The sequence below is a fragment of the Xiphophorus hellerii genome, chromosome 1, assembly GCF_003331165.1.
Source record: "Xiphophorus hellerii strain 12219 chromosome 1, Xiphophorus_hellerii-4.1, whole genome shotgun sequence".
Taxonomy (NCBI): Eukaryota; Metazoa; Chordata; class Actinopteri; order Cyprinodontiformes; family Poeciliidae; genus Xiphophorus; species Xiphophorus hellerii.
Genome location: NC_045672.1, coordinates 28,400,434 through 28,414,701, shown reverse-complemented (window position 1 = coordinate 28,414,701; position 14,268 = coordinate 28,400,434). Strand labels below are relative to the sequence as shown.

The 14,268-nt window shown below is 37.6% G+C and overlaps 1 protein-coding gene across 4 annotated transcripts in view; it reads right to left on the bottom strand.

Annotated features, from left to right (window-relative positions):
• plekhg5b (pleckstrin homology domain containing, family G (with RhoGef domain) member 5b) overlaps positions 1-14,268 on the bottom strand; it is a 79,937-nt gene that overhangs the window by 43,863 nt on the left and 21,806 nt on the right. For 3 of the 4 annotated variants that reach the window (XM_032558361.1, XM_032558351.1, XM_032558344.1), the window contains exon 2: positions 13,326-13,402. In XM_032558361.1, the coding sequence (XP_032414252.1) occupies positions 13,326-13,402 (77 nt within the window). Of the gene's footprint in view, positions 1-29; positions 300-13,325; positions 13,403-14,268 lie in introns of those variants that run through there. The other variant, XM_032558380.1, reaches the window with a different exon arrangement.

Below are 14,268 nucleotides of genomic sequence, written 5' to 3'. Positions count from 1 at the left end.
ACATATAGTAATTTAGTTCTATTACTTACCATAGAAAATAGCGTCCCAGGATTGGAGACCTCTCTGACTTTCAGGGCAAAGAACCAATCAATGTTTCCAGGGTCAAACAGGCAGCAGGTGGTGACGGTTTCTTAGTCCCAGGCTGAATCAAACTTACTCTTTAATTTCTGAATCTCAGCTTTAAGTAATCCTGAGCTTCTGTATTAGAACACCAGAGGCAGTCAACGAGGCAGACTTTTAGATAGGACGACGTTCACCGTGTTTACCACAGCGATCTACTGATGAGGTACACTCAGAAGCGAACAGAAATAATGGACCCCGCCTCCGTGCTCAAGCCCCACAGGCTCACACACAGCGCGGCTGACTCATGCAACGCACAACAGAAACGGGTCCTTTTTTTTCCCTTCCCTCCTCCTGAAGAATGTTTGAGGTTGTCCACCAACTTCTAAACAGCTTAATCAAGCTGCAACTCTGTTTCACTGGGCAAACGAGAAATGGCTTCCTCTATAAGTCTGAGTTCAGCCTTTGACTGATTCAGTGCTTCATTTGAACTTTAACCCTGCTGGGAGCTAAGGTCGGATGAACCATTACTGACTGGGGAAACAGTGATGAAATAAATCTGTCAACATTGCCTTTCACAGAATAATGAAATTACATTTACAGCGCCTTCTGTTCAGTCTGAACCAGATCTTAAATAGTGTCTTACACTGCAAAACTAAAATTCTCTGTTTTTTATGTGCTAGTTTTTAAAGAGATCATCCAAAAAAGTCATTAATTGAATTGAAGATTGATTTGATGTGAATCTATTTGATTCTTTCACTAGGATTATTAAGATTTTCAAGCAAAAACACAAAAAATATCAGATCTCTCAAAAATGCATCCCCCCAGTTATATACTGAGCATATTCAACACTATGTTGAGGGGGTGAGGGTAAGGAAATAGCACCAAATAGAAAAACAGAAATAACACTTACAGATAAAAAAAACAACAAGAAAAAAACATGGCGGATTTTGGGTCAATTCAGCCATTTAGAACAAACACATTGCCATTTATTTCCTTCCTGCTTTTACTTTCCATCTGTAAATTGCAAGTTTGTTTATTCATCTTGGTAGTTAAACCTTTGTCACACCATTTCCCATCTTCCCATTTATGGTAGCGTACTGAAAAGTGCAGGTTAGACGCGTCTAACAGTGAGGAAACGAAAGGGATTTTGTGCAACATCAAGTTCTTTTTCTACCCAGACAATAGACAATCACATTTCCCCCCTTGCCCTGCTTTGACCAGACACAAGAAGGTCACAGTTGTAACTGCAGACTTTTTAAGCTCCAACTCAAGCAACACCCTTAGCTTAACTGAGCTGACTACTAGCTTACAGCAATATGTGGCAAACTGAGAGCTCATCCAAACAGATTGTTTCTTAGCTGATGGCTCACAATAAAGTTACATCTAAAGAAACCAATTAAAGTTCTAATTTTAACAAATGTCACAAAACCACAGTAGTTAGCTACAAAGCAGACCACTTAAAAGTTGTGAAAGCTAGATTTAATGTGAAAACCAAGACTGCTTTCAATATAGCCTAGCAAGATGACAGCAGCTGAAACAGAAAATGTAGGTTTTATTGACCAGAGATGCTTAATTTAAAGAAACTCAACTTTTATTTGTTTACACTAAATCCTGCCTGCTGAATCTTCCATAAAATAAATGGGATTATACTGATAAAATCTTGATGCAATGAAATTTGGAGGCGTTGCCACATCAGAAGTTTGTGAATTTTAATTTCAAAGTCAAGACAACCAAGAAGGAATTATAATTGTATTTTACATACAGAAATGATCCTTTTTGTCTACTGCAAAGTAACCTTATCCTGTGGGGAAACAATGAAGAGCAGAGTACCTCCACCGATCGGTTATTTGGTTACCATGGAGACTGAACATGGACTTGTGGATAAGCATCATTACTAATGAGTTACACAGATGTCTTGGGCTCACCTTACTGTCTGGGGTCCTCTACAAAGAAACTCGATTTCCTACTTCAAAGTTAGCAATGACCTCTAGACATTGCTGACTTGTAACTGTTTTATTGTAAATTTTGAAAGTGAGATTAAAGTTTGGTACTTATCGTTAGTACTTTTTGTCTTTTGTACAACAGATGTACAAACTGAAAGAACCATTTCAGTGACATTTCTGAAATGACCAGGATATAATGGAAAGTTGAAACAAACATCTTAATTTAGAGATAGCATCATAACGGTTGACATATAAAAAGCCAAGACATCAGCCTGAGTCTAGACTTTAAGGCCAAGTTCTAAATAACTTTAATTCTTTAGATATCACACCAACTTTAGTTCTGTGAAATCATTGTCAATAAAAACTCACATCTTTGTATGATATGGCCAGCTTCACCAGAGCTGCATGAACATCTAGAGAATGTATCCACACAAAAACAAAAGTTCCTAAAGACTCACTGCTTAAGATTACATCAACATGGATCAAAACGACAGAGAAGTATTTTTATTACAACAGCAGAAAAATGACTAGAATACCAGAAGATTTACACCACCTCTCCAAGTCTGATTAAAATCTCTTCAGACCATGCCAAACCAGATCATTCTGATTAGACATGTTTGGCTTGATCTTTTTTTGATTAGAGTATTAATCTGATTATAAGAGACCCACAAGAACCCATCTAGTAATGTCATCATCCATAAACAGTTTACGTGTTGTACTGACAGTTTTTGTAGAGTCACCACTTTGGACTTGCTGGGATTTTTCAGGCGTATTCACAGTCTAAAAATAGTCAAATGATGTTACGGTTTGTAACAACCCTCAGACTACAACTCTGTTCTTTAGTCATTCAGGTTAATCCAAGATGAGCCATCTTTAAATCCTCCACAATTAGCTAGATAAAGAAAAACTATTCAAACCCCCGAGGCAAAGGACTGAAGAACAGGGGGTTGTTGATGCTCAAAAACCACCAAGGCAGCCTGTTGAATCCCTGTCTGCCCCGCCACCCCCCACTGCCAGAATTAATTAGGGGAGGCCATATATAAAATGCGTGGACATCAGTGGAGCTTTTAACCTGGAAAGATTCTATAAAAATGGAGCTGCCATTGTTAAATCAAAGATAAGGGGGACTGAGGGCGTAAAAGACAAATAAACTGAGTGACCCTCCCTGCTTGAACTTAGCATCAACTCCTAGAGAATGATAAGCTCCAATTCGTCAAGGAAGTGTTTTAAATAAAGGTGAGAAACAAAGGGAAACAATAGGACTTAAAATCAAATGAAAACTGAAGGCTTAGAAGTGTGACAAAAATAAAGAGTTGCAACTAGAATGTACTAGTGATGTAATTTGAAGTCTTGTACATTCTGAACCTTTTTCAGTTCTGAACAATCAAAACAATTAGGATAAGACCCAACAGCTTCTCCAAGACATTAGACAGCTAGATGTTGGGATTTCCCATGACTGGACTCTGGATGTAGAGAAGTGAAATACGAGTGAAAGTGGGCAGAGTGGAGGTCTCTTCTTCACTCATTGAAATCCACTCAGAGCAGCTGAAATATAGCCGTTCCCACTGCAGTGTCAGTAAGGTACCCCCTTCCTGTTATTCTGCTGTCTACTGCTTCCTGACTGAAACGCTCCCGGGGGTTCGCCTGATGAGAAACTGTATGAATTTTTTTTTTAAAAAGCTGTGACAAGCTTGTTTGTTATTTCTGAATTACCTAAAACAAATTTCTTTCCACTGTATTTGATGGACAGATGCATCCTATAAAGATGCATCTGCATAAGAGTAAAATATAATTTTAAATAAAAAGCAAACAAGCCCAAGCTGATCTGCTGATACAAGTTTAAGAACTACAAAAAGAAAAAAATTCTACTTTCTCAATGACTTAAAAATTAAACTGACTTTGATTTTGCTATAAAGTTTAATCTAAGTAAAATCTTCTGAAAATGATGAGTATATTTACACCTGCACAAAAGGTTCATAACATTGACAAAAGCTCTGGTCCGGTTTTAAAGAAGAAAAAAAAATACTCCATACTCTACACTATTTTTGATACCATGGCAACATGTTTTGAAGGTTCAGGGCTCTTTCTACTTAACAAAAAACAAAACTGTGGATTGGAAAATATGGCAGTACTTAAAATATCTAACTAAAGCTTCATTTCTCAGTTTGGAGACAAGTTAATATGAATAACATTCTTTATAGATACTTGATTAGGAGCTTGGAATGGTTGAACACCATCATTGAGCTGCTTGTATTGCTAATATTTAAACAGACAGCAATAGCTTGCAGTATTTCTGCAGCTAGCATTTAATATTTTAGTCGGTTTCTTCTATCCATCCGCCACATGGGGAAAGTAGCTCCATACACCAAGCTTGAGTTAACCAGGTATTGATTATGGATAAATTAGCTAAAACTAATTATGGATAAATTAAACTCGTTATGGATAAATGAGCTAAAACTAATGGGAAAAGGCACAATTTGGTCACCCAAGACAGAACACACCAAGACAGTATTGTTAGATTGTAGAAAAGCGATTAAAGGACATTCTGACATATGCACCTGGCTTCTGGAAAAATACTCCGGATATGAAATATGGCTGTATTTCCAACTATTGCTCAGATCTGACCAAGACACATAACTCCAAAAATGGTCTTCAGGTGTTGTTCAGCTAGCTTACAGTACTCTTGCAGTTGAAGCACTAGATGATGAAAAAGATTTTCCCAAATTACATAACAGATCATGGTTCACCCTTTGATTTGGAATCCAGTATCCTTACTGGCTTGGCAACCTTCACTGTTTCGTGACAGTAGCCTGATATAAAATGAGTCACTGGGTGAGAGTAATCAGTTTCTCTTTTTGATATGTCATGTTAGCAGTGAAAAAAAAATAGAGATCCAGGAAGAAGACCTCCCAGTTTTACCACACCAGATTAGATCCTTGTGTGTGTCTAGAAAAGAATGAGCTGCTGTAGCCTGTAGCAGTGGCAGGGATCCACATCTTAACTGTCCTACTTCACTGGAGAAAATATGTTCAGATAAACATTTTTAGCATCAGTAAAACCTAAGGAAGAAATGTTTATATACAAGTGAGTAATATGTGGGATACAAGAACACATTAAATATGCCAAAGCTGCGATTCTGGTTGAATCCATGTGTTGATCTTTTTATGGTGGTTGACAGAGGGCAGCCAAAAAGGTTGGTCTGAAATTTCTCAACCAACCAACCAACAGTGCTACACTTACAGGAAAGCTCAAAAGTATTGATATTAAAGCAAATTAACCATTTTTATGAGAAAAACCAGCATTTAACATGTTTCCACTATTATTTTGATAAGGACCTCCAAGTCCTTGAGGTTGGAAGGTCTAATTGCCATCATCCTAATATTTAGCTCTTCCACAGATTCCCCATCAGATTCAAATCAGCACTCTGGCTGGACCATTTCAAACCATCAATATTACTTTGTGTCAGCAGAAACCTGTCGGTAAAATTAAATAATTACTTTAAACTTGGCAAGGTTATGAATAATTTGGGGCACAGCTGTTACTGAGATCAGCAGACTGTGATTACCAAAAGATTTGAACTATTTTTATACTCATTGACCTTTGCAACCCCACAGGTGACACATCAGGATTAACAAAAAGGTCATTTCCATAATAACCCTCGGAAAAGTTTAATAGCCACCAGATTCTCCCACTGAGGGGCTAACTGGTCAGTAATTTTTCTTTCAAATGTCACTTGCTCTCATTTCCCAATATCATAATTGTGGAAAAAATAACCATAAATGTGAATAAATTCAGAAATATCACAACTACTGCCTTACATTCCCTGCAGGAAGTTATACCATAAACCATCTACTTAAATATGCAGTGATTTCACATTCAGACAAGTTAACTCTGCAGTTTAAGGAGTTCTATTGTTTTGTTTTTAATGTAAGGGAGTGCAGGAATTAAACTTGATCTAAAATAGCTAATGCTTAAAAACAAATGGTAAATTTACCCTAGTAGATGTTGGTCTCATGAACAGTTTTAACAACACAGAATCCCTGCTGGGCTGAAGCACAATTTGTCATTTCATCTGCACATTCTGTAAACAAGCCTGATTCCCAGTCAACATGTATTAGTTGGCCCCACATGGATTTTAATCAAACTAGATTTGTCCAAACTGGACTAAGGCTTACATTGGCTTATAGTTTAGGTCTCATCTGTGTTGACTAAATACAACCTGTATTACTTTATCGTATTGCTAATTAAAGGCAACTCTGTTTATGTTGACTGCCTTATACACTTAAGCTGACAAAATATTTATATTAAAGCAATGCAGTCCAATTACAGAAACAGAGGGTGAGGTGTATTAGGAAAAATTATTTATGTAAACTAAAACTTTTTTTGAAGATGATCCTTCAACATCATGATCGACTCTACTGGGCAATAGATCTAAAAAGTCTGTATGAACTTGTTCATTGAGCAAAATAGTTCCCATTTTGACAGTGTAGATCAGTATGATAAAGTGACATATGTAATCTCCAAATAAATGCAAAGTTTCCAGACTACAATGTTCATCACAGGGTTTCCATTACTGTAAAATGGTGCAGAATTTTCCATTAAGTTCACAAGAAATAGATTTGTAAAAATCTGTTAATGGATTTTGCTGCAAAATCCATTAACAGACCCAGTAGAAGTCACAAAAGTGAAAAGATGCATGTTGAATTGCTAAAAGCTGCTAAGTTAAATTAAAAAAAATGAACAAAGGTTTTTCACAAGGTGGTTAGAGACTTGAGAGAGCAAAACACATCAAGCAATGATAATGATTTTGTATCCTCTCAAAAAATGTTCTGGAGTGGATTTTGTTCATCAGCAGGACTGATGAGACTCCTCTGCATTCAGAAGGTTGCTGAATGAGAAGAATAGAACATGCAGGTCATCAGAAAAAAAACAAGATGTGAAGCACCAAAATCTATCTCCCAATATAGTTGCTCTTGGGGATTAGCTACTGTATTCCCACTTAAGTCATTGGTTACTTTGCAGACATTAAGTACGTGGACAGGTAATCTCTTCAAAGAGGTCAGGAGCAACTGAATCTCAGTAAACTGATTGGCAACTAAAACAATCCATCTCTGCCAGGATACAGCAACCAACAAACTAAATTTCTGAGCCTCTGACAAATACAGAAAGAGGGGTATCATGTTTACATCGCAGCTTCCACGTCCCTGTCAGTTTTAGCAAGGCAGACCTGCCAAATGAAAAGATCTGGAACAGATGCAGGAAGAACCTTAGGGCAGACATAGTTGCACAGTGCGTAGACATTGTCTAATAAAATGGAAAATAAACTAGCTCTGAACCAGCACAATGTTAAAAGAGAGGAAAATGAACATCTATCTCAAGCATTATTAATAATTTTGTTGAAAAAAATCCATAATGATAACCTAAGAAATCTCAAACTGAAGCACCAACAGTATCCAATTAGCATAACCCTGCTTTAAAACTGCAAGTTTCAAGTCAGTTGTTTATGTTAAACAATTGACTACAAGCCGTCTGTCCAAGCAGAAAGCCCGACTAAAAAGCTAATATTATCTTGGTATATTTCATTTTTCCCTGAAAAATAAAAGAAATGCCACACTTTTCCAGACTTCAACTCTGCATTGGGAAGGCACAATGTTAAAAACTGAAAGAAGAAGAAAATAATCAGACATGTATTTGCAAAGTAATTCAGTTATTCTGGTCTAGATGCATTTCCATAGCCTTCTCAGTGTTTCTGTGACACACCAGAATCTTTTCATCCGAGATAAATCTAAATCTTTCTTGGAATCCTTTAATGTTCTTTTTCGGCAGAAACTGCATTGAAACGCACTGATGACGATGAGAGCTAAACAGCTGACTGACACATTTCCTCATCCTTCCTTTCTTCACGACATCCCTTTGCCTCCAGCTGTTTGGAATAAGGAGGGGTCCGTTCCCATAGTGACCCACACCTTTTTTTCAGGTTATCCTGTCTGGTCCTGTTAAAGCTGTGGCTTTCAGATCCAATGAGTAAAGCTAGGAGGTAATGAGCTCCACTATGTGTGAGTCTTGAATCAGAAAACAAGCCCAAACCTGCCCTGAACGACAACCAGTGTAATCTGAAATCATTCCCAACGCAAATCAGGACTAAGCTTCATTTTTCTGACACCCGATTTGAAGGATGTCACCTTTGGATCCTCTGAAAAAGTGTTAGTCACTTCTAAGCGCTGGGTTGCGATATGGAGGAAGACACCTGGGAAGATTTCACTAAATTATGATGCAGGTGAACTCAGCAAGGTTACAGCCAGTCATGCTGTGACTAGAAGACAGTGCTGTTGGGAGCTGATATATGGTATGAGGAGACTCCAGGCAGGCCTGTCTGGAAACAAAAGGGTTTAAATGGAGTGCAGGACTGGCTTGAGAGTCTGCGTCTGCCTGTGTGCAGCTGCCAAGGCACCGACATTTCAAAGGGAGCTTTTGGAAAACTTAAAAAACTAAAAAGAAGAATATAAAAGTTATTTTTCCTTTCATTTTCTGAGTAAAAATTCTTCCATGTGTTTAAATCTGTTCAGCGGGTGGAGTGGGTGAAAGTTGAGGGATATTTATGTCCTTTTTACTCGAGTCAAGCCAAGGTTGACTAAGCGAGTTCATGGAAAGAGTAAACAGCAGAGTCCTGTAGGTCAGGATTGTCATGACATCGCCCCCTGCTGTTTAAAGCTTGATACAGACAGCACAAGTGAAAGCTGGTATCTACAAACTTGCACCATTGCACAACGGAAATGATTTTTCATCAACTGGAAACAAAACTAATCTGACTCAACTTTTAGTACTCCTTATCAAAGTAACAGAATATCAAACATTTTATGAAGTTGTGACATAATGTAACATTCCTTGTATGAGGTTAAAGTGTTGTTTTACTCAGGATTTTCCCTTCTGCTCTTATAGCTTATTACAGAGGAATGTCATTGGTCCTAACAAGTCTGTTGTCTTAAAATTTTTAATAAACATGCCATCTTGTCAATAATATTCATCAAATATGTAGAAAAATATCTACAACTTTAAACAATGCTAATAGATTTTTCATACATGTTTTTAGGGATATCCATCACATCATACAAAAGCAAAAAACTGCTCTATAGAAGTTTTGTCTCCCTTCTGAGGTTGATGCTAACCTGACAACAATACTGATAAGGTATTGTCATATTCAGTAAATTATAATTGAAAAGTTCATTTATTTACTAAGTGAAAAATATTACATAAACTCATTTCACAGTGTTTTAAGCCTTACATCTAAAGAAAACACTTAAGAACAGAATTTGACTAAAAAATTACATTTCTAATACGGAAACATGGTTTTAATGAAAAACAGGTTCACTACCTCACAAATGAGCCTCACCGGAACATATTTTCAAATTTTTTGAAGATGACTACAGCTCATGTTCTAACCATTTGGTTTGTCTTTATTTACTTTAGAGACTATCTTAAACAGGCTTTAATTGGTGAATAATGCATTACTTTTCTGTGCTTTGTTCACCATTTATTAAAGGAAGGGTGTAGAAAACAAAATCTGAGGTTATATCATGTTATAATGTCATCAAAAACATACTTTGCATGTAACTTGGACTCATTCGTGAATACTGGTCTTGTAATCTTTGAATCTCCCATGGCAACCAGTAGCCAATGATTTTAATCAAGCTTTTCAGGCACTTTTACATCATCTTACTCTACTGTGCTTCCTGCAACAACTGAAGAAGTTGGAGGGTCTTAGCAGTGTCAATCAACTTTGTGGACGTGATGTTAAATGTGCCAAAGGCAGAGAAATAACTCACCGTTACAGTTTATCCGCAGTCATCGGTGGCTATGCTAAACAGCCTTAGAATTTATGACGGATTCTGCAGAAAGAAGACGTATCATAGCAAAGCGAAAGCAAGAGGGTGAGCGACACACAGACAGGCATGATTGACAGCACTAAGGCCTTCCTCTTGGCTCTGATTGGTTGTTTAACACTGGATTGTCTCATGCTATATTGTCACTATATAGTGACAGTTTTAACAAATATGTAGAAAAATATTTTTTTCTAAAAGTTGCATTCTGTAGGCCAGAAGGCCGGAGTAGTCAGCGGCTAATCTTAAATAAAAATATGCATCTGTCCTTCTGTGCTGGTGTACTTTGTTTTTTTTCTTTTACATATTTCTTGCTCTTTTCTTAAATCTCTAAAGTCTGTATGTACTGAAAGCTTGTGAAAGCAAAGTAAAATTCCTTGCTTGTTTGCACAAATTCGGCCAATAAAACTTATTTTAATAGTTTTATACTGGCCATGATCTGAACCAGAAAACAAATCTTTTCCAAGCACAGAGTAGACTGGCAAGCTATTGAAAATTATTGCTTTGAGTACCCAAATCTAGTGAAAATTGGGTGATAATTGCCAACAAGAAAAATGGTCTCCACCATCTACCAGCAGATAGGAGTAGCACTACCGCAAATGAGGTACTTTTTTTATCAAGTGTCTCATTAAATAGTTTATGGCCAGATAAGAAAAGAAATACGAGATAAATAGAGCAGACGGATGAGACGCCAGGAGTCCTGGAGGGAGGAAAAGTAGGGGAGTCTAACTGCCATCATACCGACTGATGAGATGCAGCGTTCACCATTGGTCCCCTTCCCTCTGTCTGCAGTCAACACAGGAAAATGTCTTTCCTTAATCTCCTTACATAATAACATCCACCCTGACCCAGACCAAGGAGAATGTCCTGCATCTCATTCACAACTCTCCACAATTTTTTTTTAAAAAGCAGGGAATCTATCAAGAGGGGAGGCTGGAGAGTCTGAAGTGATTTCATCTTTCAGGAAAACTAGGTTTTAGTGTCTCAGACAGAAAAATAGGCAGTTCAGACTGAGCACTTTGTTTTTTTCCTCCCCTTTCTTTTTTATTATTCTTAGTTGCCATGGAGAGAAACTATATATAACCAGCTCTCTCCCAACAGGCCGTCTAAATTCAAAAATCTTTTCTCTGTCATCTTTTCTTCCCATTGTTCTCGCAAAGAAGACAGCAGGAGACAACATCTCGATTCAATGAGAAAATCCTCCCAATGCCCGGTCGTAATGGCAGGAGGGGGACGTCCAGGCGGAGCAGACAAACCAAAACAACCCAGTCTGACGGACAAACCAGACACTATGGCGGTTTCCCCTGGCCTTCTGGCCCGTCTCCCGTTTTCAGAAACCAGTGGCTTCAAAGGAATAATTCATTTCACAGTCTGGTGGCCAGACGCAGAGCCCCAAGACTTTCACCTCTTCAAACACCTGAAAGAACAAAAGCAGCATTGGGACTCTGCTTCACCTTCTTCCTCTGCTGATACAACACACAGCGATGAGGCCAAATCACATCTGCCTACATCCATCTTTTCCTATCCGAACCCCTAATCAGTGTCCGATCCAAACCAAAACAAGTTTTACCGTTAAAGTCTGGTTCAGTGCAGACTTGATTGGAGTCATGGAAAAGTTATGGTATGATTTTAAAAAGCTGGTCATTACTTTGTCAATTTTTAATCAAGGAAACCACTAATTATAAAAACAGTGTGGAACAATTACAGAAAATATGCAACAATTACCGACATCTAGTGGTAAAGTGGGAGATTGCTATCATCTAAACTTACATTCATCAACTAGCCAGAGTAGACAGAACTTATCAGTAGACAGATGTGAAGTTATATTAAGTAAATGTGTGCACAAGCTGTTTCTGCAGCCAAAAGCTTTACTCGACAACAATGAAGGAAGATGTGTAGTTAGTCTTAATAAAAGAGATTGAAATTTACTGCAACATTTTTCCCCTCATTTGTCATGTAGCTATTGTAAGTTATTTTTATCAGTCAACTCCTTCAGATTCTTCTTTGTGTTGTATTTATAGCAGTGAGGACATCTTCAAATATTTGCCTCCCGCCCCTTCAAAGATTTATTCCACGTTTGCTTTTTGTGGCAACATCTCCAACACTGCAAAAAACACAAAATATGACCAAGATTGGTCTGTTTGAGGTAAAGCAAAAACAAATTTTACAAGTAACTTTTTAGCAATATCGTAGGAGCTTGTTTTAAGTCAATAATTCTTTGATATTTATGAAAAAGTACTAGTTCAATTGGCAGATTATTTCACTTATGGGAAAAATACTGTATATTGTTATAAGTGAAATAATATGCCAATGGAACAAGTACTTTTTCATCAATATTAAATAATTACTGACTTAAAACACAGATTTCAAATGGTAAAAGCAAGCATCAGATTATTTTAAAGGACCATTTGTACTACTACTAATGTATTCATATAACATGGCTGGTCACTTTCGGAAGCAAGTAGCCATGTTGATGTTTACCTGCGTTACAATGGCCAATAATGGTATTATGGACGGCAGCAAAAGGTGTTTTTCACTTTGAAACGAAGACAAAAAATGTACCAAAAACTAATTTTTGGTCAAGGACTGAAAACCTGGTATGTCATGGATTGGATAATACATAAAAATTTTAACTGTTAATTTTTATTTCTTAAACCTAAAATATACATGTCTTATCAGCCGTTAGCAGCATTGCTTACCTTTTTTTCAAAAAACATTTCTTTTGTGGTGTTCGGTGCAGACCAACTTTAACATGGGTAAGGATTTTCCTCCCAAGGTTTTTCATTAGCAAGTGAAGGCAAATGTACACAAAAAAGTAGAAAATTGAAAGGAACATCTAAATACAATTCAGTTTCCATTGTGTTAAAGATCTAGCCAACAGATTTGGTTCATTTGCAAATGTCACAACTTCAAACCGTAGCAAAATTGCAAACCAGTTACTCAGTAATTATAGAATACAACTCACTGTAAGTCGTTGAATTAAATCTCTAAACGTACTTCTGCTACCTTTCTGGACATTGGAGCCAGAATCTGCCCAGCATCAACACAAACAGGTGTGTTGCCTCAGTTAAATCTGAGGCCATAGTGTTAGATTAGCATGAAAACTAAAAGCTGATTAAAAAAAAGACAACCACTTTTAAACTGTCCAAACTGCAACCTGATTCAATGCCCTGAAGACAGTCGTTGGCTCCAGATAAGGGACTTCTTGAATCATCAAGACATTCTCTTACATTGACAAAGTGCTGCAGTTTGTCTGTGTTTGAAGAGAGACGGACCAAAAATACAGTCTATTACATACATCAAAGTCAACGAATTTCCCACTCCATCTCAAATCTTGAAGCCAAAAATGCCACAACATCCAAATGAAAGGTTTATGGCAAACTTCTCACTGCCATGCAAATAAGTTTGGTAGATTTATGTCCTTGAAATTTAAGAATCTTACCTTAGAGGCCCTTCGGTGGTCAGGACACTCGGGGTGCTGACAAACCACCCAGTCTTCCTCCTGGACTGGTTTATCATCTGAAAGAGAACACATGAGTCACTCTGACATTTCTTTATGAATAAAAACACATTAAAATCAGTCATTCAGCAGCCTTAACTTCCACCAACACACCTTTTTTTGTAGGGATGTAAGAATACATTGCTAGGTTTAAGACTAAAAATGTGTGTTTATATGACGGTGAAGTGAGGAGAGAAAAATGGAGAGCGGTTGTAAGCACAAGAAAGTCATCGGTTAGTCGGAGAGGCCGAGTGTATAAAAGTAGAAGAAATTGGCTAAAGAGATTTCTTGATGGAAAGGTAAATAGAAGGAAAAAGGATGGGATGTTTTTAGGAAGAACATCAAAGAGAAATAATGACTAAAGAGACAGGAAGCAAAAAGAGTAAATGAGAGGAAGGCCGGTCTGCTTATTGTAGGAAAGTGCCCTCATCATGGGGGAGCTTGCTGCTTTCAACTGCACGACAACAAATCACCATTGTCAAATAAACCCCCAACATCGATTTGACTGGCTGCATTGAGGCCACGATAAAAGGCAGTGTTTACATCTGTGTCTTCTACACGTACACAAAAGATAACAATGTCATAACAGAGACCCTGAGTGCACCGGTATTTATTGGTCCACCAAATGAGCAAAACATAACAGGGGGAAAGGAGAAAGTAAGAGCAGGAAAGTGAAGTAGAGATTGGCATGGGACTGGCAGTAAAGGTGCCAATTGCAAAAGTTCTCAAATTTCCAAAAATTACGACAAAAGCCCTTCCGGTGTGCCAAGATGGCTGGTCATTGCAATATGAGTGGTGGAATAGCAGTAGATCTTCTGTAATGGAGATGGAGAAAATGAAGTCCCTTTGTGGTTGTTCTTTAAGGCCAAGAAGAACAATAATGCAT